This window comes from Colius striatus, chromosome 4, assembly GCF_028858725.1.
Source record: "Colius striatus isolate bColStr4 chromosome 4, bColStr4.1.hap1, whole genome shotgun sequence".
NCBI classification, from domain to species: Eukaryota; Metazoa; Chordata; class Aves; order Coliiformes; family Coliidae; genus Colius; species Colius striatus.
Window position 1 is genome coordinate 82,709,428 of NC_084762.1, and position 24,559 is coordinate 82,733,986.

The following is a 24,559-nucleotide window of genomic DNA, read 5'->3' on the forward strand; positions in this document are numbered from 1 at the left end:
TGCAATAGCAATGGAAAAGAGACAGAAAAGCACTAAGTGTTCAGCGAAAGATAATAATACATTTTTATAGCAAAAGCTGACACGCTCTTTGACAATAACATTTGAGAAGTCATTAGCATTTGTTTTTCAACTGTACTGTCTTTTACTTTTAAACTACAGCCTAGAATAAAAAACTTCTTCTAAGGATAGACTCTGTGAACGTCCTGAACAGGACTTGTGGGACACTCAGGCACCAAAGTAGTTTGCCAGACTGTCAGAAAAGCAAAGTAGCTGTATCAAAATAACATTTCTTGGCGTTACTTACTTCTGAAGGCCTGGTTGCTCCAAGGAACTTAATGACAACTGGGTTATTTGGATAATGTGGATTCAACCATAAGAGTTGAGACACTGGGAGGTTGATTCTGAGCACATCTGAAATGTTTGCCTTAAGAAAATAAGATTTTTTTTTTTTTAATGAATAAATAAGAAAAAAACATCTAAAAAATACTAAACCTTGCTTTTTCTCTGACCATAAATATTAGACTCATATTCACATGCAGAAAATGTCCTTCAAGAAGCCTGACAAGGGCTGCATGTAGCTGTGCAGGGCTCATGTCTGTGGTGTCCTTCAGGATTCCCATGCTGTGGTCTATATTCATCCTGCATCTCCTCACATACTTATCAGTGTGCTGCCTGCCCAGCCTGGGCACCCTCGGCCCTCTCACTATCCCTAGCAAGGTCTTGAGCTCCTTCAGAGATACCTGTATTGTGAGTGGCTGTCTCAAACCATTGGCTTCACCAATAGAAACCCTGAGCTTGGACAATTCCCTACATGAGAAGGAGATGTCTGATACTCCTGATCTGAGGCTCCAACTTCTGTAGAAGAATTTCCACTCAATTTGGTAGCAGCATAGAGTTTTACTGTTGGAGGTAGTGGTGTATGTCACAAAACAGTACCATGCCATGTTCCTGCTAGATCCCCACTGATAAGACAAACACAAATTTCTTTGTCAAGGTCCTGAAAAGTAAAGTCTTTCTCCACGACTATTTTGTGTGATTTGAAATACTCATCTTGGACATAGCAGAGTATTTCTGCCCCTCAGTAGAGACTACAGTCAGTGACTATCAAAAGTTTCCATTCTTTTGAAACGTTGGTGTCAAGCTCAAGATAAAAATATTGAAGTTTAAAAATGCAGTATTTTAAAATATTGAACATTAACATCCTTTTAATGATTTTTAAATTGGCTCTATAACAGAATAGATATTTTCCTTTTGACAGTCACTTACAAAAGGTTACTACATTACTAGTTTCATAAGAAGAGGGAAGCGCTGTTTCTTACAATTCCTCTTGCCTCCAGCCTTGGATCCCAAAATGACAGATGGACAGAGAGGTTCCAGTCAAAGGCACCAGAGCTTCATTGGGTTAAAAACCATACTCTCACTGTAAATGCATTGGATGCAAATCTTGAGAAATGTCCTTGACTAGGGTCATTAGAACCAGTATGATTGGATATGTGACATTTTTAATGTAGACTCGGAAGCAAACAGTGTTATTATTGAAAGCCGAAGATGAATTTATTGAGGTGGTCTGAATAATTTTTCTGAAGCAGAAATTCCACAGACAGCTGCTGTCTCTCTCTTAATGAGTTTCAGAGTCCGCATAAAGAGGAACTCCAAGTCTTTGTGGAAAGCTCTGAAGAGATTTCTTTCTATCCTGCCTCATAGCCTTTCTATCCTGTCTCCTGAGAAGCATAACCGTCAGCACCGACAACAATAAACACAAAACAAAGGTCTAGATTAAATGCTGGGGATGATCTATGGCTTCGTTTTGCTGGTGTGCACCTGAGGCTCAAGATCCTTTTGCAAAATGATGGAAACTCATTTATCTCACTAACAAAAGTTACATGCTTCCAGTGATTTGAAACAGAAACTGGCTTTATCTGTAATCTTCTGAGGTGGATTTTAAATTTTCCTTAAATTGCGGGTGCTTTGGCTTAGCACCTTTGAAAGACTGAGATCCATTGTAAATCGGGTCTCAGGCCAGGTTCATTTTTCAGGCATCCTCAGTCAGTGACAGGATGTTGGTGTTTGGTCATTTCTACAGAAAACATGTGTTGAAAAGCACACAGAAACGTCACAATAATGGTGGAATTTAAGGACGGGGAGCCAGCAGAAGTCCTTACTGGGTATGAACTATAAGCCTTTGTCGAATTCCAGGGTACACAGCTGGAAAGGCTGCCTTCCATGTCCTTCCTCCCTCCCTTTTGGTGGCAGAATAAAATTGCTGTTAAATGGCATTTCTGGGGTGGTCAATAATGCAGTACTTCTGTTTTGTAAGATTTCTGCAAATGCCCTGTGACCAAACTCTTTGTCCTGACTCTTTTCAAATCAGCCTTGCCAGCTTTCTACATTGTGTCAAGTCCAGTAAGCAGCTGCAACTTTAAAAAAAACCACTAAAGAGCAACTTTTTAATCTCCAGAAGAAAACAGAAAATTGATCTCTTCCACCGAAGGGGCTTGTAAGAGTGTGTAGGTGAATATAAACACCTGCAAAAAGGCTCTTGAGAAAAGGACATTAGAGAGGTGTGTTGTGGAAAAAGCATATTCCTGCCTCTTGCCAACAGCTGCACAGAAAGGTGTCTGAGATACCATCAACTCCTTGGCTCACAGGCTCCAGGGAAGTGTTTGCACAGCTGATATCTGGGAGGCAACATCTGGATCTCTGATGGCATAAAAGCAATTTTTTTGCATTTATATGATACACAAATGTGAACCTACACCCCCATGAATCACAGACAGGGTATGTGTTCTGCAAGCTAGGGGAAGGAAGGTCCCAACTCATCACAGAAATATTTGGATGGCTGCTCTGGTAAAACAGGGCTGCAGAATGTAAATGCAGCACCCAGGATTTGCTTGCTGCCTATTTCTAATCTCCCCTGCAAAGCAGTGCAGAGGTAGGGATCTCAGTCACAGTCTGCTTCTGCTGAGAATACAGCAAAACACAGCGCCAGTGGAAAATTTCCCATTAGCGCCGAGGAGCGTGCGTGAGGCCAGGCTGTGGGAGAGGTGAGCCTGGAGGTCGCCTCCTCCCCTCTGGGGACCGTGGCTGTCGACAGAACTAACAAACTGAATAAAGCAGAAATAACAACCTGCAGCCCTTCCTGGTGAAATGAAGATTTCAATAACCTCTGTGGAAAACAGCAATAATAAGCAGTCTCTTCTGCTTCAAACTGTTAGGAGCAAATGTGCCAGGGGTAGAAATAAGTTTTTAGGATGATGGCTTGGATTAAAGAGGCTTGCGCCAAGCTGGGGCGAGGGAGGTGTACTTTCCTCCCAAGCCAAGCAAGCAGAAAGGCAAACAGTGGTTTGACTGTTTCCAGGCAAATCAGGCTGTTTTAATCACCTTCATTCTCTCTCTCAGTGCCCGTTGGTGTGTGCACGGGTGCGCTGCACCCCAAGCTGGTGACTAAGTGAACACGCACCTGACGCCTGACCAGAGAGCATATCACAGCATCAAACAGAGAGGGGGAAAACAAAAACGGGGAGGGAGGCCCGACGACTCCAATCTGACACGCTCAGCAAGTTGCCGGTTGGCATGTTAGTGACGCCACCAGCACTAGGAAAGCAGCTTTCTCTCGCAGTGGGTTTAAGAAAACTACTAAAACCTTTTCATTTAAAAATATTTGGCAGAGACTTCTGCATAAGCTGAGAGGACGTTTTTGCCCTCAACTGCTTCCAGTTGAGAAAAGAGAGTTTAAGGGGGGAAAAGCCCCAGACAAAACAGCACCGACTTTCCTCATGGCTGCCAAAAAGGGTCTCGAAAGAGCTTGCCTTGTGAGTGAGAGGGACACCAAGAAGTACTCCTTGGCCCTAGACAGGTAACATAATTCTCTGCTTCCTTCGCTGCCATTGCTTTGCCTTTGAGAGCAATACAAGATCACTGATCTGTTGATGACTGCAGCAGTTGAAGTACTAGGAGTTTCATAGTGTGTACAAGCAATGTTTTTAACTACTTTCAAAATGTTTTGTTTTATTTTTTCCTTCCCAAACTTTCTTATTAAATGTTTGATGCATTTGCTAGACAGCAGCCGGATATGTCTGCATCTGTGATGGATTGAACCAATCTACTGTTGAAGCAAGTGTCTCCTGCTATGTATTTTATAAGCATACTAGATTTATTGTAGGATGCAAAACCTCATGGATTATGCTGTAATTCTAGGTTGAATTATAATAGTGCTATTGACACCATGTTTGATGCAAGGCTTCGTCATGCCTAATGTCTGAATAATCTTCTTTGGTGTGAAAGAAATGTGATGCTGCTAAGGACTTGATCCTGCAAAACTTATTCATGTGAGTAGTCTATCAGACCTGAAGCTGATGTACTCCTCATGTGCCAGAGGTCCTGTGAGTATATGCTTGCCTGAGTGAGGAAAAAACCTCTGAAAACACACATGCAGAAGCTTGGGTTAAAAAAGGAATATAAATGTCTATCACAAAATAGTTTTACAGTTGAGCTTATTTTCATTCTTCCTCTTGACTCAGAGCAGCAAGTATTTTTAAAAGAAAATAGCTGCTCAGTTACAGCTTAGCACCTTTTGACATTTCCATTATCTCACTGGTTTTCAGGTTATTTATTGCTTGGCTCTCTTAAAATGCGTGGGACAGAAACTTGGCGTAAACACTGCCAGTTCAAATGGAAATCTGTCTCTCTGTGTTCTTGTACTGAGGTTACTGTCATCGTATTTTAGTCATTTGAGTGTCTGGGTTATTATTCAAATATTATTACATGGCTCCATAAATATATATGACACTGTCCAAAATGACTTTTGTGGTAATATTTATGTTTTCAAATAATCTCCTAAGTGTCTGCAATTCATTTTAGTTACTGAAGAACTCTGCATTTTTTTGATAGTTTGCAATTTTGTGGGCACAGTTTCAGTGGTTGGGGTCCTTTGGCCCCTTGGCACCACTGGACACAAGGACATCTCTGGGAAAACCCTTTACCCTATGAGGGAAGGGATGCCCTGACTCAGAGGTAGATGTCAGACTGTCTTGTGAGGAAGCCCTTATTTTCCCTGGATCACCAGGGCCAGGGAATGTCCCCAGTGAAAGGAGTGGTAGGATGCACACTGGGGGCAAGGATCCTCAGCAACTCATTCTGCTATTGAAGAGCAGGCTCACCTTCCACAGAAGTTGACTTCTTTTCAATAATTACTCGTTACTATAGGATTGAAATTGGTTGGGATGAATCACATCAACAGTTGCGATTGTTGGGCTGGTTGCTGCAGATATGCCCACAAACCCAGAGCTTAAGGGCCAATCCCAGGAGGGCTCCTCAGCGAAGGTCCTAAGAAGGTTGAGTTATGGCAGTGATAACACAGCTCAGCAGGGGTATTAAGACTTGTCTTCCAGGCCTGTGGAATTTGTGCTGCCCCTCCTCTCATCTTTTCTTGCCATGTGGAGTTTTATTAACTGTAGGATTTAATCACTCTGTCCTTGCAATAACCAGAAATGGGGGCTGAGAGCTGGGTCTCCTCTCATTCGATGAGCTGGCAGCCCAGGTTGCCAGCCTGGGGGCCAGAGGCAGCCCGCCTGTGGAGCAGCATGGTTGGGGTGTGCAGCCTGCAGGCTTGGGCTTGCACGGGCTGGCTGCCTGCACAGCTTCAGGTGTCTTAAGCCGATCAGTAGCAATAAGCTCATCTTAGCCTTTGGTATAAATTACCACATTTTTTCTGTTCCCTGTGTGTAGGCTTAATGATCTGCTCTAATGCTTTCAGCAGAATTTATTTTTCACACAGATTGCCTATTTCTTTGCCATTCCCCAGCCTTTTTTTTTTAAATAAATGCCATTATTACAATGCACAAGGAACAAAACTGTTCTTATCTTAACCATGTGAGTAGGAAATCTGAATACAGTCCCTGTTCCTTGCACACAAGGCTATGGAGAAGATTGTTTTTTACATGCCAAGTCACTATCAGGTTTGGATGCATTGAGATCTCCTGTGCCAAACTTGAAATGCTTACAAAGGAATGAGCTTTAATTGAGCTCTCTGAAAATCAGGTCAGCTGTCAGCTTGTAGTTAATTCAGGTTAGAAAGGTCCTCAGGAGGTCTGTGGTCCAACTTCCCACTCAAAGCAGGATTGCTCAGGGCTTTATCTGGTCTAGTCTTGAAAAAATTCTCTCAGGACAGAAACCGCACAACCCATCTGTACAATCTGCTGCAATACTGAATCATCCTCTTGTTTCATTTTATGACTTTTGTTCTCATTGTCCTTCAGTGCACTGCAATTAAGCTCTATCTTCTCAATAACCTCCTAAAAAACAATGACAGGTTGCTGCTAGGTGTCCTGAAGCCACTTCTTCTCTACGCTAGACAAGTCCCGTTCCTCAGGGCAAGTGTTCCAACCATCCTTATGTCCCTCTGCTCAACCTGTGCCAGCTTATTGATCCCTCCTGTGTTGGAGACTCCAAAACTAGACACTATATTCTAGACAGGACTTTGCTTTCACCTTTGTTGACTTTTGTAAGGCTCCTATTGGCCTTCAACCTTCCTATGTCAGCCTTTCTCTCCAATGTATCAGCTTCACCCCTGGATGGCAATCATCTTTCAACTTGGTCAGGGTGCACTCCACCTCTTCCTCCAGGTAATGGACAAAGATATTGCACAAGATTTGCCCCAGGATAGGACATCATTTCTCATCAGTCTCCAGAAAGGGTAAGAACCATAATCACAACAGAGTCTGAAGGTGAGCTCTCAGAACCATCCATCTTATTAAAAAATGTTGTCTGTAAGGCATATCAAGTGAGAATCATATCATTTCTCCTTAACTTAGGTCTGAATCAGGTGTCTAAGATATATTTTCTATGGTCATGTTACAGTCAATGGTGGTGGTGGTGGAAGAAGATAAGTTCTTCAGTTGATTAATAATTTATGTTATCTTTTACTTGTTATCATCTATCTAGTGATTTAGATAACCATTTATCAAAGACCAGGGATTGACCAAATTCCTGGAGTTTCCATGAATGAAGACAAGCTGGATTGTTTTCATTATTGCTGACAATAGTTCAGTGTAATGTTGACAAGAAGTATTCTGTATCTCATTAGATAAAGCAGTGTATTTGCATTAGATTGAACCAACTGTGCTGTATGCCAGATTCTGGCTTGATCCAGCAGAGATTTCTGAATTTCTGGTCATGTTCTTCATATGTTGTTGTACTGGGATTTTAAATATCATTACATAAGTAAAACTCAAGGCTTCGAGTCACAAGGTTTTTAGTTTTATTTCATCTCTGAGATAAGTGACAAGAAAAAAAAAAGGAACTGTGCTTAAAGCAGGAAAGATGTGTAAAATCTTTGGGACTTGTCTTCATGTACAAGTTTTTAACACAGGCCATTAACGTGACCTGTAGTTATTCTTACCTATCAGTGAAGCTTTAGGCTTGTGATTGATTCCTGTCAGCCAGGATCACACCAGTAGGAGAAACCTTGAGGTGAGCCTGGGTGATGATTTTTTGAGCTGCAGATTGATTTTCTACAACAGGCACGTAGGGAATATTTTCTTCTTTTTCTGACTTCCTGTGGTTGATAGGAAAACTCTTACGGGATCAAAGAGTCTTCATCAAATAAAGCCTTTTTTACCACTCCTTGTGCTTTGCAGAAGTCAGTGCTCAGGAGAACTGTAGGTATTTCTTGTGATTTCTGAAGGGTTTTAGCTGTGGGCCCTGTGGTTGTGCCTCCTTTGTACTGGTTTGCCAGCTGGCCCCAGGAATATGCCGTATCTCTAGGGGACTCAGCAAAACCCACCCCATTGTTTTTGCTTTCATGTGAGGTGACATGAGGACCTTCTAGAAAGGACTGTATTTGCCCAGTACTAGCCATACACATCTCCATTATACCCACTTCAGTTGTACCCGTTTAATCTCAGAAAGAAAATTAGAACTCACATAGTAAGAGATATGAAACAGAGACTAGGTAACTAGGATACCAGGCCAGGAAATTGATGGTTCAGGAATATAATAATGCTATATAAAATCATGAGTATAACAATGTTACATAAAATCATGAATGATGTGACGAAGGTGAATGGGGAATGGTTATTCATTATTTCTAACGCTACAAGAACTAATTAAAATATCAGGGAGACAGATTAAGAGTAACAAAGGATGCATTGTTTTTACACAAGCCATAATTAAACTATGGAACTCAACATTTTCAAGTCAGACAGATTTGTGGAAGAAATATCTGTAAAGCACTTTAGATACTGATTCAGCTCTGATTCAGCCACCACTGAGCTTCAGATTTGTGCAAATGGGTAGCAATACTGCTCTAGACAATATTTCTTTCTTGTATTTTGTTCTTATGTGTCCCCTTATGCTCACAACAGAGTTTGGACACTCAACTACATGTATTTAATACAGCTATTGTTATACTCTTATGTAAAAGGAAAGTTATTGCCAATACATTTCTGCATACATGGCCAGGCCCTCAAAGTAAGACTAAATAAAATAGCCATAGGATCAACTCCCATCCAGTAGATACCTAAATGTATGCAAATATAGAAATGTTAATCTTTGCTCTATGACCACAATACTGTGAAAGGAAAAGGAGAACGTAGACAGACAAGCTATATAAACAGGGACTTAAATCACTTTATATTCAGATTCAGTACATCAGTTGAAATCAGAGTGGTGCCAGCATAAGAGAGATGATTTTGGCTTTGATAAATTTTTCTCAGTTTCATTATTCTCTCAGGCACCAAAAAGTTACTATTTTCCCTTGTGAAGGAGGTGCTCTCCTGTGGGAAGTGCCGCGATTCCACATTTTGCTCTTTTCACTGGAGATCTCATAATGGTCTAGGAGGATGGCAATTATTCCTATCAGCCTGCAGATCAAGGCACCCAACAGATCAAATGAAAACAAACAAAAGGAAGTTGTAATCAAAAGCTCTTGCTAATGATTTGTATGGAATCCGCAATATAGATTAATATTTTTTGCTTCTCCTCTTCCAGGCATGACTCAGTAGGAGCCTTTTTGTGACATTCCCCTGACTACCTTTTTTTACAAAGGAAAGAGTATTTGAAATAGAGAAAAGATTATTTTTTAATCTGGAACTCGTCTCGCAATGTGCTGCTGCAGAGATCTGATTCTCAAAGGCTACATCTTGCTCTAATACACCCAGAAGGGGTTTATGGTTTGACAGAGCTGATCTCTGCACCTTAAGCTTTTGATTCACACATTTATAAAACTGCCTCTTAGATTCTTTTAATTAGTGGCAGGCTGCTCTTGGAAATAAAAATAATGGTTACATGCAGGAGCTGGCAGGAGTCTTCCCAACTCACTGGGCCAGATGCTGCTCTGCTAGTTCAAAGAGAGTGGGGAATGCTCACCACCTCTGACAAATGGGCCACTTTTATTTAGCTACCCTTTAGACAGAAAAATGTGACATTTGAGGGTTTACACTGTCTCTGTTTGCTTTTGCCTCTATTCAAGAACGTCTGTGGATGGTGCTTTCCTACACCTCAGTGGTACTCTGAGGTTTTGTTAGCTGATGGAGAGGCTGGAGATTGAAAAGGGAGGGAGATCACAAAGCGACCTATTTTCTTAACAACAAGGAAAGGATTCGGCGGCTCAGAGATCTGCAGGGGTAATTTTGGCATCCCTACACTGACAGGCTGTTGAGCTGATCATGACTCATATCATTCAGATGATTTTAACGTTCAATGCCAGCTGAAGAAAATTGAGTTAAAGGGAAATAAATTTTACATGCAAGCTATAGAAAAGCATTAGAAGTTAACTCCAAAGAGGGATTGCCAGAAAGGAACACATGCATGCCCTGATCTCCAGGGCAGAGAGGGAGAGAACTACAGTGTTTTATTCAGCCATCTGGAAGGAATCAATTTGTGGTACCTTCTAATTCATCAGGAAAATATTGTACATGAGTGACACGGTGCATATGAGGAGCTTGATGAATGTAAAACTAAAGGACTGGAGAAGGACTGGCTAATGGGGACCAGGGCTACCAGATGGACAGCCCATTTCCCAAACAGCTCAACTCCCATTTCTTTGTTGTTGTGGGGAAAATAAAGGAAAATACTGACAAAAGGGCTAAGAAAGCTCACTGTCTCCAGGCATCAGGCATTAAATCTGACCATTTGCTCTTTCACACAAGTTCCTCACACACAGGGGGAACTGATTGCCTCTGCTGAACAAATATAGACCGCATGCTAACCTGACTAGAAAACAAGCTGACTCAAGGGAACATGTTGAATCCTTAGAAGATCTCAATAATATTTACAAAACTGAATCCATGCTGGTTATCTAGAGTTGCAGGGCTTGGTCGGTCAGCTCATCTTTCAGCAGTACCTCCACAGTGCTGATGAATAGGAGGGACCACAGCATTGGCAGCTCTGTTGCTTCCTTTGCCTCTCACCCAGTGTGGGCTGCAGGGCACCCATAGGGACCTGTGGAGTAGCTGCAGCCCCCTCAGGTTGCTCAAAAAGGCAATTTTTTGTCTTGACATTGATGACCTCAGATTGACAGTCACAAGCATGATTTCTTTCCAGCAAGATTTTAGGCATCTTGACACTTCCATAAACAATAAAGAATGTCACCAAGATCCATGTACTGCCTGGAGCACAGGTCTCCCTTCCACAAAAGAAGAAACAGCCCTTCCTGGTTCCAAAGGAAAGTCTGTAGTGAGAATGGGGGAAAGAGGTTATGGGGCAGCCCCACATCATGCCCCCAGGCTGATTTCAGACTCAGAAAGACCAGCAGTTTGCTGCATTCCGGAGTAGTTTAGGGGGCTATGGCACTCCACACACTCAAATAGCTATAGCACACACTTACATGGACTTGCATTTGAGCAGAATTTTCCTTTTGATGCCACAGTGCATTCCCACAGGTCTTAGTACCTGGCAGGGGGTGCTTTACCAGTGCTGTCACATTAGGAGCATCTGGGGCAACAAATATTGTGTCTGGAGATACAAAATGATTTTCAGTCAAACCTCTTGGGACAGAGTTTAGAATGGGTTATTTTTGCCATTTGGGCTCTTCTCAGTTGAGAGGTGAGGAAGACAGAAGATCGTTGCTTATCAAAACCACCTTGGAACTGCCCCTGGGTGAGTCTCCAGGCTGCTCTAGTGAAAGCAGCAGAAGTCATGATCATCCAGGAGCTTCTGTAGTTGCAATACAATGAGTTTGACTCTGGACCTCTGCCTCCACCTCATACTTCCTGGGCAGGAGCCTGGAGAGGGACAGCGCTGAGGTTTTGTGGCAGAGCGGATTTGCCTGAGAAATCATCTTATGACAGAACAATGCTCAAAGAGCCACTTCTGCCAAACTTCTTGCTTGTCTGTGAAATCAGTGTTACAAAGAGGTCAACATATTACAGAGACTCTTTGATTTTTTAAACATCTTTGAAACTTTTGGGCTAATATTTTCTATGCTCAGGTCTTGGTGGAAGAATTAGGGAAATTTGAACCAATATAGTTCTGCATGCAAAGAGATGAAATAAATATCTTTAGTCATTTATATTTGAGAAAATGAAGACTTTTTTTTTAAACAATCTTCATGACAAAGCTGTTGGGAGCAAAACCCTGAAATGTTCTGTATTAGAATTGTCTCCATGCTATGCTGAATTTGCTTACTATTCGTATGAGGTATGACTTTGAGGCATGACTTGTGCATAAAATACACAGCCCGAGAGAGTCCCCCTGTGCTTCATAAACTGTTAAATGATGTAGAGCCCACAAAGCTGAGAAACACAGCCAGAGCAGCCATTTCATGTGCAGCTCCCTCCTGCAGAGTCCTGCTTGTGCGAGCAAGCCTCTTCTATGACCTGCTCTGCTGTTGCCAATGCTGCTTTTATCCTTTGAAAGCATTAATTACATAGTTTCTAGAGCTACAGGGCTAGATGCCCAAATAACCAGGATTTTTATTTTTTAACCTTCTGTTTCTTTCAATCCCAAAGGATGAGTTGGCATCAGAAGAATTTAAATGAAGAGAGGCAGCAGCAGGAAGCAGAAGTCACTGAAGCTAATCCAGCGTATCACTGTCACAGCTACTCACAGGCCTATGAGAACAGAAAAAGGGAGCAACATCAAGCCAGGAGGAAGCTCTGTGTAGCATCAGTAATTTGCATCTTCTTCATGATTGCTGAGATTACAGGGGAGTAAGTTTGCCCAAAGAGAGCTCAGTTTGGTGCCCAGCACAAATGCATTCATGCCCTTTTATACACACTCTGACTGCAGGGACCCATGATGCACAGAGGTGAACCCACTTGGGATAAAACAACTCTCCTTTCTCTCCAATCTTTAAAAGAATTTAGTGTTTGATTGTTTAAAGTGAAATTAAAATACTTTCAGATATTCACTTCAGAGTGGCATCTGGGTAGGAATTACAAAAAAATCAGTTAATGGTCTGAGTTGTTCTCCCAAGACTTAAAGCTTGGCTAAAAGTGACTAGTATGTCTTACCTTCATGTCACAAAAGGTTTCTGATAAATTGGGTTATATTTTTTTGGAAGAGATTGAAAGATTTTACAGATTTATCCAGGGCAGTGGGACCTCAGCACTGATGAAGGCTGCTAGCAGCAGGATCTGAGATTAGATGCAGCAGTCTTCACAAAACACAGGGAAATCCAGGGCCAGATTCACCATCTGCTTTTCTTCATTTAAATCAATGTATTTATACCAGGGCACGTTTATCTTTTAAATTGGCCTGCTGGTGTGTCTCTGGATCAATGGAAGATTATTCCCCTGTCTAATTAGCTTTCGCTTCTGGACCTATCCTACAATATCCAATATAAGTATTTGGCTCACTCTTAGAGCATAAGCTTTCATTTCATCCCACCAATCTGCTCTCTGCATGGCTTCTGTGATATTTGTACTCACCTGATTGTTCCTGGCTCTTTAATTCCCCCTTCTCCACAGTGAGATAAAGTAAGGTAAGATATGAGGAATCCCACAGACTTTTGTCACATGTCCCCAGGGATATAATGAAAATCGGCCAGGAAGGCCCCTGAAACCCATGTTTTCCCAGCTTCAGCATCTCTGGAGTGCCATGAAAATGAAATAGAAATGCTTTGTCTTACCCACAGGTGAGAAATGGAAGCACTGAAAGAGTTGCAGCATTTCTGCTTTCTCGCTTGACTGCCAAAGCCAGCAGGGACTTTTTCAGCCCTCCCCTCCCATGCGCTTCATCTGCATGAAGCCCCATTGTTTGTAGGTCACGTGCCTTTCCCCTGTGAAAACCTGTGCATACCACTAATCTCCATGCAGTAATTTCCAGTGCCAGAAGTAATGCATTATTAACAAAACCATGTAATCAGTAGGCTTAAGTTTGGTGAATGTGGTGATGCTAGAGGATAATTGGAAGGACAGAGGATATGTTAACTAAATGTTTCATTTTGCTTAATGAATCATACAGCTTTTTTGCAGTGACAGCTTAAGTAACAGGCTTGAAGACCATTTTGCTTCAGACCATTAAACTTTGACAAACCAGTTATTAACTGCAGCTACAGACAGCAGTCTATGGAGATTTTTGTAATTATGAACCACACATTTAATTTTTTTAATCGTCAGGCTAGGCTGCCTGTGCCTGATGATCGACCATTGAGTGACTGACAATTTCTACTGCTTTGCAGTATACAAAGCTATAAACATCCATTGTGGGTGATAGGAAGTCACAAAGGTCACTTGTTTGGAATATTGATACAAAACAATAAAAGCCTATAACTATACACAGGCTTTAATATTGAAAACTAGTATGTTCCCCTTTCTTCTTCTCTTAAGGATAAACAGCTTCTGTGGGCATTGTAATGTTAGTTACAAGAAACAAAGCTGCATTGCTCTCAAAGAGATTGAAAAATTGTGCTTCTTTGAGTCCCTAGATCTTTTCAATCCGTCTGCTGGCTCTTACTACTCTCCCAAAAGGGGCACTGCAGGGGCATCTCTGGTCTGGCACTCCTCCTCCTCCTCTTTTCCTGACTGCAGGGCCTGTGTTGTCTTACCTTATTCTTCCACCTCCTCCTATGTGCTACAAATTTCCCTTCTTAAATACTGATGGCAGGGGCACCAGACTGGCCCAGCTGGGCTGGAGGTGGGTCTGAACCTCAGAGCCTGGGGAAGTTTCGGGAACTGTTTATGGGAGCAGTACTGCAGCCTTCTCCTCCTGTTATCAAGCACAAGCGTCTCCACACAAACCCATCAGAGATGTATAGGGAGGCAACAGGATAAAATAACACACCCAATATGTGCAATATACATTCTCCTGCTGTGACACAACATACAGTACTAGGTATTCTAACCTAAAATCTTCAGATGGCAGAAAATTAAGCAAAAAGTTCATCCTGCTGCCATGAAGACTTTCTGTCTACAAGGAAACGAGATATGTCTACGTGTCCTTTTGGCAGTGGTATTTTGCCCAAGGTTTGGAGCCAAGGTTTTTCAGGATTCATTGATTCTCATTTGGGTTATGGAGAAAGAACTAAGCTGAAATTGCCAAAACTAATTAAAAGATGAAGAAGAAGGGAAATATACTGCAAAATTCAGAAAGCAGATGTTTTGGTTCTGATATTTCACGTCTCCATTTTCCTACATGTCCATCCTGATGAAAATATTCTCTTGCTGTAAGAAGTTGTCATGACAGCTTCCTCTGTGTGAATCCTCATCTTCTCCAACAACTACCAGCACCTGGGGTAGTTTAGAACAATGTTTAAGTTTCCTTAAATTTGCCTTTAGCCCTGAGACATGGTTAGAAGAATTTGTCAAAATAATAACATTTAGGTTACTGAGTAAAAGAAATGTGGATTCAGATAACCTAAAATGTTTTGGGTTTGGGGTTTTTCAGAATTCACATGAAACCAAAACCCCCTAAAGTAAAAAGACATTCATCCACATTTTTCCAGCTCTATGAGAAAAAATACACCATGCATTACAGATGCAAAATGATAGCTCATTCTACTGGGACCTTTCCTTTTATTCCAGTTTTAGTGTTGCCTGTGACAAATAAACTGTCTGGCATCCAACCATCTCAAACTCAGGAAGAACACGCATGTTTTCCTATCACAAAATCAATCCCATAAGCTAATATATTGATATCTAGGTGTCTAAATCCTGAATGGAACGGTACCCTCAGAGTTCTTGTACCTATGTAAAAGTATCAGTGATCTGTGAAAAGATAGTGTGAGGACACTGGAAACGTGATCCCTAATATTTACTTTCACAAAGAAAATAATCACAGTAAAAGAGTCCAATAGTAATATAACCATGGCATTAATGTATCACAACTCTTATTGTCCTAAGGACTCTCTCCTGGGCAAAGAAATTTAAATACTTTCTTTCTATTAATTCATACCTTTCACTGCATGAACGAGGTACAAAATGAAGCTGCCTTTGAAGAGTTTTGAGTTGTATGTATGGTCACTGAAAGCTGAGTGTTTCTTCTGATTCACAGCAGAGCAGGTCTCGAGTTTGATCTGGTCGACTCAGACTTGTGACTGGAGCCATGATACGGCCGCGTGTTTCCCACAGGTGGGCAGATCGCTGGGAGCCTGGCGGTGATCACTGACGCGGCACATATCCTGGTGGACCTGACGAGCTTCCTCATCAGCCTCTTCTCTCTGTGGCTTGCCTCCAAACCTCCCACCAAACAGTTAACTTTTGGGTGGCACCGAGCAGGTAGCAAGTTTGGCACGGTATAAACATTTGGAATCAGAAAGGGACTGGAAAATATATTGATGTCCAATGTAGATCTGCAGATATAGACACAGAACACTGATGCTCTCTCCCCATGACAAACATACCAAGCCAGTAAGCTTCAAAGAAGTAGAGTACAGTCATCTCTTGTCTGCAAATACGACTTTCAGTTCATTATTTAGTATAGTTTGGGCTGGTGCTAGTTTTGTTTGAGATAACAGCAACTTCCCTCAGTGACTTGAGTGTGGGGATCGAGTCCTCAATCTACTAAGAAACACAGGTTTCTATAGCAGCAGCAATACCCATAAAAATGAGAGTCTATTCCATTTAAAGAATGATAAAGCAAATCATTGAATTATTTTAAAAAGACAATAATGTTATATTTGTAGAAATGTGAGAACCTTTAACATTTACCATTTTCCAAACCGTCTTTCTGCTTGTCTCTTTATCATTGCTGTATTTTATCAGATGGGAGCACTGATAGGTCTTTAAAGTTCTTTGTCCTCAACAAAAATCAATATATTTATAGATGACACTTTATTCCAAAAGTCTTGCAATCAAACACAAATGATTTTACAAAAGGCAAGACACCAACAAAACCTTCTGAGGGTACCATTCCATTCAAGATTTAGACACCTAAATATCAATGTCTCCATGAAAATATGCACATATAAGCACAGGGTCCAAGTTTCCGATACATTCAACAGAAATCTAGACTTTGTTCAGGACAAGACCCACAGGAGACTGAACAGAATGCCAAGCACAAGACCAGGGAATCTCAAATGCCACCAGACACTCATAGCTAAGAAACTAGGATGTGTTACCAGTCAGTCAATGGAGCAGGAAGCTGTGTTAATCACCATTAATTTGATGTCTTTTGTCTACAAAGGGAGCTTAGACACTTAGCTCACACCTACACGTGGCCACTTCAATTTAGGTGTCGCAGCCTGAAAATGAATCCCATGCTGATTGTCTTAGGTCTGAATTTAGATGCTCATATGTAAGTGATTAATGCTGTTTGGAATGCCCTAATGTGTTCCACAAAGTCTCCATCTGCCACTCTGGAAGTCTATGGGTCACCTATACGTTTTTCTGTCAAGCCATGTGTGGAGGTGTCAGTGTATCTCAAATAACTCTAGATACCTATATGCCTAAACTGAGTACTCAGATGACAAATGCTTCAAACATATTAAATATGAAGACCCAGAACCAGCTTCTGACTCAGGATGTCTGGAGGTCAAGTTTTCTTGTAGCTGCAGAATGTACCAGGGAAGACATATGTCATATTCATCCTGTCTTTAGATTGCTGCCAAAGTATATTCTACCAGCTCTGCTCTAAACATGCTGCTGGATGAGTGGGACCTGGCATTATATAGACAACATACAGTTGAATTTTGCAGTCTCAGCAAACTACCACTTACCATCAGTTGATCCATATTCTTTTGTTGTATTTATGCTGTTTTAATCTGAGAAGAAAGGAAATAAGAGAGAGATAGGTGGCAGGTTGAGCCACCTCATGTAACTTCACCCTCAGGCTGCGTTAGGTTTTGTAGGTCTTTGTCATTGCAATGCAAAGCTTCAAAACCAGTTTCTTATTGCCTTTTTATCCTGGTAGCAGACAGCACCGTGCATCAAATGTTAGTGGTTGTTTAATTGTATTCCATGATAGTTATCCTGTTTCTTGCTTATTTTTCCAGTGATATTTCCAGTTTAATATGGAGGTGAGTGCCTAAATAGAGTAGCTGAGGGCTGTCAGGTGGGTGACAGAGTCACTGAGCACCAACTGCTCAAGTCTTGCAGCTGTGGCTCTCCATGACATTGGAAGTTGTTTTTTCACTGTTTTTCTCCAACTGATTGATAGGATTTGTCATGCAATGACTGTGTATGACAGGGCTCAGGTTTAGTAGAAGCCATCTGAATGCCTCCTATCCTCTGAGCCAGAAGCAGGCAGTAAAAGCAGTCAAGACAGCAGTTCAATGAAATCCTTTGGGTGCACAGCTGCTTTCAGCAACATGGCTAAAAGCACAGCGTGAATGAGACTGATAGTGTGAGCCAAACCTACGTCTTGGTAGGAAAGCTCTCTTCAACTTCAATTTCTTATCTCTGGTATGGTTCAGACATTCCCAAACAATCCTACACTATTGTTTGCTCTGTTAGTCCTAGCAGTTCTGATGCAATCCGGCTGAAAACACCTTGAGAGAGGCATTTAGTACTACTCAAGTGGTCTGTAAGCTTAGATAAACTTTTACTAAGATACTACATTGAAAAGTAAAATGCATTTTTACTTAATGGAATAATATCACGTTAGAGGCAAAAACAAACTCTGACATGTTCCATTGTGAGGTGCACACACACATGCACACAAGTATTCATACAGTTGCCCACAAAAGCTGTTGGCTCCTTTCATGCCAATGGTAGCATAGTCATCAACACCTTCAGTCGAACCAAGATTGCAGTTTCAACCTCTAACTTACAAAAAACATAAACACCAGGTATGCTTTATGTTAGGTTCTCTCTATCTACTTTTAAGCAAAGCTAGATTTCCTTATCAGGCTACTTTCATTTGTTATTTATCACTTTTACACAAAGTGACTTGTTTTGATAAGTATCTGAAACCTAGACTACTGTAAAAGTTGTGACCCTCATAAAAAAATAATAAACAACCATAAGTTGAGTTTCAGCTGCTCTCATGGACTGACAGTGGAGGTTTGTGCAAGTGCTTTGCTCTTTCTGGCTGCTTAGTGCCTTTCACTTCAGCGTGAGCTTTCATTTTCCTTGGTGTTGTCTATGTTGTGCTCACAAAGTGCCATATTTACCCATTTGAGTCACATGGCAATTATTAGTCCCATATCCTATTAAAAACATGCTGCACATTCATATGAACATCCCGGGATCTCTCCTATGGCAGTGCAATAAAAGGTTACCTTGAGGACTGGATTTATTTGAGTCCAACTCAGAGCCAATAGAGACAAAATTAAATTTTACTGCCCTAGGGAAAAAAGAATAACTTCTTTTGTCCTCATCACTGCTCGTGGCACAAAAATGATTTTGTGGCATTGCCAAGATGAGCCCCAGGAGAGGGGAAGGTGAGGGATTTTTTCCGGACCTAGTTGGAGGCTGTCAATCCTTTCTGAACTGTGAAGGGATGAGAGGGGTACAGAAGAAGCGAGACTATTGGAGGGGCATTAAATCTGCCAGGGGGTTTAGGAGAGCTTCTCTCCTTCACTCCAACCTCTGCTCTCTTGCCCAAGGTAATCTTGTTAGGGAAGGAGGGCTGGTTACTGAGTTCTTCACACCACATTGGCACAACCAGATAACTACATCAGATGGTCTTTTACCTACATGATTGGTCTTTTATCCTTTCCGTTATCCTTTTTGCTCCCTAATTCCTCAAATGAACTTTTTCATCTCTGAAGTTTTTCCAAATGCTGCATGAATTCAAGACTGGAAAGGGGACAAAAGTAGGAGCAGGTAGCATAGAGTTAGACCACTACATGCATAAGGCTGCCCTGGGCAGCCATTGGATTTGCCGTGACCAGAAAGTGTTTTGGCCCATTCTTTGTGAGTGTCAAGGTTGCAATAGCATCTTAAAACACTTTACATTTCTGTTATAACTTCTGCTAAAATCATATTGTTTTTACTCCTAGAAATTCTGGGAGCCTTGATGTCTATGACAATCGTTTGGATAGTCACTGGTGTGTTAACATATTTGGCTAGCATGAGGCTGCTACACCCCGGATATGCTATTGATGCTACAGTGATGCTCATTACCTCTGCTTGTGCTGTGCTTGCCAACATACTGTAAGTTCCCGTTTTCCTCTACATATAACTTTTGAACCTTGAACCTACTTCTGCATTTCAATTTAAAAAATGACAGAGATATATTACCCTCAAAAATATTAAGTGTTCATGAATTTCATGAGGATACAGAAAGTGGTAGAGAAGAGAGATCCTGCTTCTCATTTAAGGTTGCAGTTGCTCTTTTTTCTGTTAGATGCACACAGGGAACAGAAATTATGAATGCACAAACTCTAGGAAAAAATTAATCTCTGTCTCACTTTTTATTAGATATCAGAACATCAAGAACTCTGTAGAAAATGAGGCCTCATTATTTACCCTGTTCACAGACTTTCTTGTTTGCATGCAAAACGGTGGAACACTAGGAATTATCTGCTTAGCCACTTTGTATTTTTACTTACTGTGTCTGATTTAGCTGTTCAGCATTCAGAAGTGAGAGGATTGATGACGTGTGTGACATCACTGCTTTCAGAGATGCAACAACCCCACTGATATTTGCAGCTTCACATCTCTTGCAGACTAAGCCTGATTCTGCACCAGACGGGCCACGGGCACAACCATGGGGCACAAGTCAGGGAACGTGTGTCGGCCTCTCCAGGAAAGCCAGCTCTGAGCAATGCCAGTCTGCAAGCAGCCTTTGTGCATGCCATTGGAGACCTGTTCCAGAGTATTAGTGTGCTAATTAGTGCACTTATCATCTTCTTTAAGGTTAGTTTCATTAGTTTGCTTTCCTCCTTGGCAGCTAAGGAATACATCTATTTTCACAGCATTGTGACACTAGGTGCCATGTAAATATTTTCTCTATCCTGGTACACATTGCAATTTAGTGAAAAATTGTACTTATTCTTGGGAACTGAAAGGACTGTTGACAGTGTAATGCTTGCTTCTTGGTGTTTCAGCTGAAAGGAGTATATTTGGTGTCTCTCCCTTTCTTCATCTTTAGCACTTTCATTCCCTGTGCTGAAGCTCCCTAACTGGCAAAGGAGATCTGCACTCGTTCTGTACCAGATGAATGAACTGTATTATTCTTTGAGATTGACTAATTAAAGATGTCAGTAACCAACAACTGTGAAACTAACAAAGTGCTGTCTTCATATTTTTCTAGCCAGAATACAAAATAGCTGACCCAATCTGCACGTTTGTGTTTTCCATCTTTGTTTTGGCAACCACCATCACCACTTTAAGGGATATTTTGATTGTGTTAATGGAAGGTAGGACCTGATTCCAGAATCAATACAATTATATTTTGTTGGGTTTTTTCCCTCTGTCTTTCTCCATACTGCTTATACTCGCTGACAAAAGTATAATAACACACTTCTTTATCAGTTTCCAATATTCACATAATTCTGATCATACTTTAAACCTAATTACAATTTTAATTGAAACTGTTTTCTACCATTGCACTAGAAAACTTATACAAATGCCAATTTTTATAAAAATCTGTGTACTGGTGTTTTGTTATTGAACTTCCAATCTGTTCCTGAATTGCATTTGTTTGTCATATGTGTAACATTGCTTTTTATCACCCCTTTGGCATGTGAGATGTCTGCTCACTTTGTTCATTGCATAATTCCTTTACCTTGTGTGAAATACAAGCCTTTGCCAAAAAAAAAAACCCCACAAAGGAAAAAAAGGACTATGGTTTGAACTGTGCTAGTGAAACAGGCTGAATGCAAGAAACAGAAGTTTACAAGATTTTTAGCTGCACCAGTCTGGAAAAGCAAGCTTACTGAGCTTTCCAGCTGTGGTCACATGCAAGGGAATAGACAATTCTCAGCACATCAGCAGCAAGAACAAGGCTTAGCAATATTTAATTCTGTCAGCTACAAGCCTGAACATTTGATTTGCAAGGCCAAATGACTTGAGCAATCATAGATGCATGTTTTTGCCTTTCTTACACTGAACAATATAATACAATCTCTATCTTAGCTACGAAGAAATAAGAATTAAAGGGAATAGAGCTCTAACAGCGTAGATTTTGAATGGTTATGAGTTAGTCAGTGTGACTGTCTGCATGGCTATTTACTTCTGTCTTTCACTTTGCACCTACTCCTGTTTCATGAAAGAAAACTTCCAATATTGTTTTGGGAACAGTAAAGCTTCATTCAAGGCTTGGTTTTCTTTCAGTGATTGTGAGACAGAGATACATTTCTGCAGAAATGTGCCTAGATGAGAGTGCAGCAACTGACTGTATCTCAGCTGACAAAAAAATCAGAAGATCTCTTGGTTACTGCAAAAAAAAGTCAAACTATCAGAAAAGTCTGGCAGTCCCTGACACTCAGAGATCTCTCTCTCAAAGCAATGATTCCTAGCTTCCATAAGCAGCACTGACATGCCAAAATTGTCAGTGTTCAGTTACCCTCTGCAGCAAGCCCTTTTACACAGTTCTTCTGAGAAGGTTTCTGAAGCCAGTAGCATATTCTGCCCAGAATTATCTGAAGAGAAAATGGATACTGGAGCTGATATTGGAGGTGGCTACACCATGCATCCAGTCTCTCCCAGGGTATCAGCCCTACCACCTTTGTAACTGGCTACGTCATGCAGGTGCTGACTGTCCATAGTTTTCTCTAGAAAGCATGTGCATGTCAGCATCATGTTCTACCAAGTCAGTGCTCCATACAGGGTATCATTCTTGTAATAAATGGATAGGACAAAGCATATAACACTGAGGTCATTAACGTTTACAAGTTATGGTGTGAATGACAAAATTAACTAATACTATGCTTATCATTATTATACTTCAGAACTGATGGCACTAAAAATACTTTTCAGTTTAGCAATCCAGGGGAAGCATGACAAGCATAGCTGTTCAGATGAATTTCCAAACTCCTATGCCTCACTCCAGGGAAGACTTTTCATTAAATTCCTTGGTCAAGCCTGGATTTAGATTAAACTCTCATTTCTGTGTTGCAATTCACCTTGTCACAATTGTCCTCACTCTGAATGAGGGTTATCACTATCTTTTGGAGAAAGGAAAACAATAATTGACCTACCCATTAACTAGACCTGGGATCTAATCTTATCTAAGATTCCTGAGTCAATTTTAATCTTTATATTTCTCTTTCCCTCTCTGCTAAACAGATGCTTCTCTATTGCGTAAATGTATTGAGGACAGAATCCCTCAAAGCTGCTCAGATGATGCCATAAAATCTGCACCCACAACAGCAAAACAGTGGCTAAACTTCCCTATGCAAACTGAAACCTCAAAGTATCTCTTCAGACATACATGAGTATCATTGTTCTGTGATGTATAAATAGGGATAGGATTAAATTTCACAGTGAATTCTGAAATAGACCAGCTTTCCAAAGCATGGAATATTTTAATAAAAATTATATATCTGACTATAAGGTTAGGGATAAAGGTTCATGATGCATTTTCCTCAAATTATCACCATTCTTGCTTCTTCAAAATTTTTTTTTCAACCAATTTCTTCTTTCAAGGAACACCAAAAGGACTTGCTTATGATGCAGTGAAAGCAAGAATTTTAGCAGTTGAGAAAGTGGAGTCTGTTCACAACCTTCATCTTTGGTCTCTGACAATGAATCAAGTTGTTCTATCTGCTCATGTTGGCACAGGTCAGTAAATTTCTGTAAACAGGGAATAAGTAACTGACCATATATCTGTTGCTTGTTAAAACAAATATCATAATTTTGTTGGAAAAATAACCACAATAAAAGCTTTCAAATCCTCTTCCCAGAAGCCTTGCCAAAACAACAGGGAGCTGTACTTTGCTCAAAACCTCTTGCCCTGGTTGTGGAGCAAGGAAGTAAATTGCAAGTTTTTTTAAATAAATTAGAAGAATTAGACCGAGGCTGGATTTTTCTCAAAATGTGAAATAGATTTTAGAGTGAGTTTCTCAAAACTGAAACCTGTTGATCCCTATACGAAAAATTTACAGGGCCAATATGCATTCCTGATGAATCTCTAGCTATAAAGCAATCTTTAAAACTTAGCTTGGAGCACAGAAGTAACTCCACGGCAACAGTTCATCTTTAAAATATTTTTTAAAATATAGTCCTTATCCCTGTTGACAAATTGTCCATTATCTAGATCAGGTTTTTGTTTGCTTTTTACATGTTAAGATTTATTTAAGAAAAAAAATGCACCTATGTTTGGCCAAGAACAGGTTCAGAAGTGAAGCTGTCCATGGAGTAACTGCTTCCCAAAAAGTGGGTCTATCAGCCACTCGAATCCCTTGGCACTGTTGCTACTCCCTGACTGGATGAACTAATCTTTATTAAGTATTCCTGCTTTCCTGCAATCTTCTGCCAAAGGGAATTTATTTGGTGATTACTCTTAGTTCAGCTCTTGCCAAAATTGCATATTCTGAACACACTGGAATGAGCAAACTTTTGCTGACATGCAGGTTCCTGAAAGAAGGGTAAAAAAGACAAGAAACCTTTCTCAAACCAAACTTCTTGTTAGGAATAGCTTCTGTCAGTAAACACTCTTCTTTAAGCATCATGTCATAACGGATTTTTATTATTTTCTGCTTGCCATCTGTAGCAGACACAGAGGACAGCCAGAAGATTTTGAGAGATGTTACCCAAGCCCTTTTTGAACACTACAGCTTCCACTCCATCACCATCCAGATTGAATCGAGAGAGGATCAGAAACAAGACTGCGTCTTCTGTCAAGAACCCAGGGATTAAAGGGAGCAGTATGCTATGCAAAATGACCATCACCCCTCTCACAGGTCAATGGCGACCATATATACTGGTTGCATGTAATTGATGAACAATAAATGGTAATTAGCTGAACTAAAAAGCCTTACCACGGTGAACAGTGCATAGATCTGTAGTGTTGGTACCAGCTACCAGGAAAGAACATGTATTAGGTCCATCTATCAACCAGATTACCTATTCATCAGCAGTTACTTTCAATTACAAGGCAAAGTATTTAAATTATTCTTGACTACAGCAGCAGATTGGCAGTAAAGCAACACTTAAGGGTGCCTGTTTGCAATCACAGGTAACAAAAACCTAATCGACTTTCAAATTACTAGCAGACCAATTATCACAAAATGTAATGAAATATAAGTTTTGTTTTAGCAAAGCTCAACACTTACTCAGGATAAAAGAGAGAA

General features: G+C 40.8%; 1 protein-coding gene across 1 annotated transcript; it reads left to right on the plus strand.

Annotated features, from left to right (window-relative positions):
• The first annotated feature begins 3,776 nt into the window (after positions 1-3,776).
• On the plus strand, positions 3,777-24,125 carry SLC30A8 (solute carrier family 30 member 8). The gene is given in 8 exon segments (XM_010204014.2): positions 3,777-3,856; positions 11,949-12,153; positions 15,518-15,656; positions 19,322-19,475; positions 19,991-20,180; positions 20,578-20,683; positions 22,914-23,048; positions 23,980-24,125. Coding segments are annotated over 8 exon segments (1,155 nt in total).
• Positions 24,126-24,559: the final 434 nt, after the last annotated feature.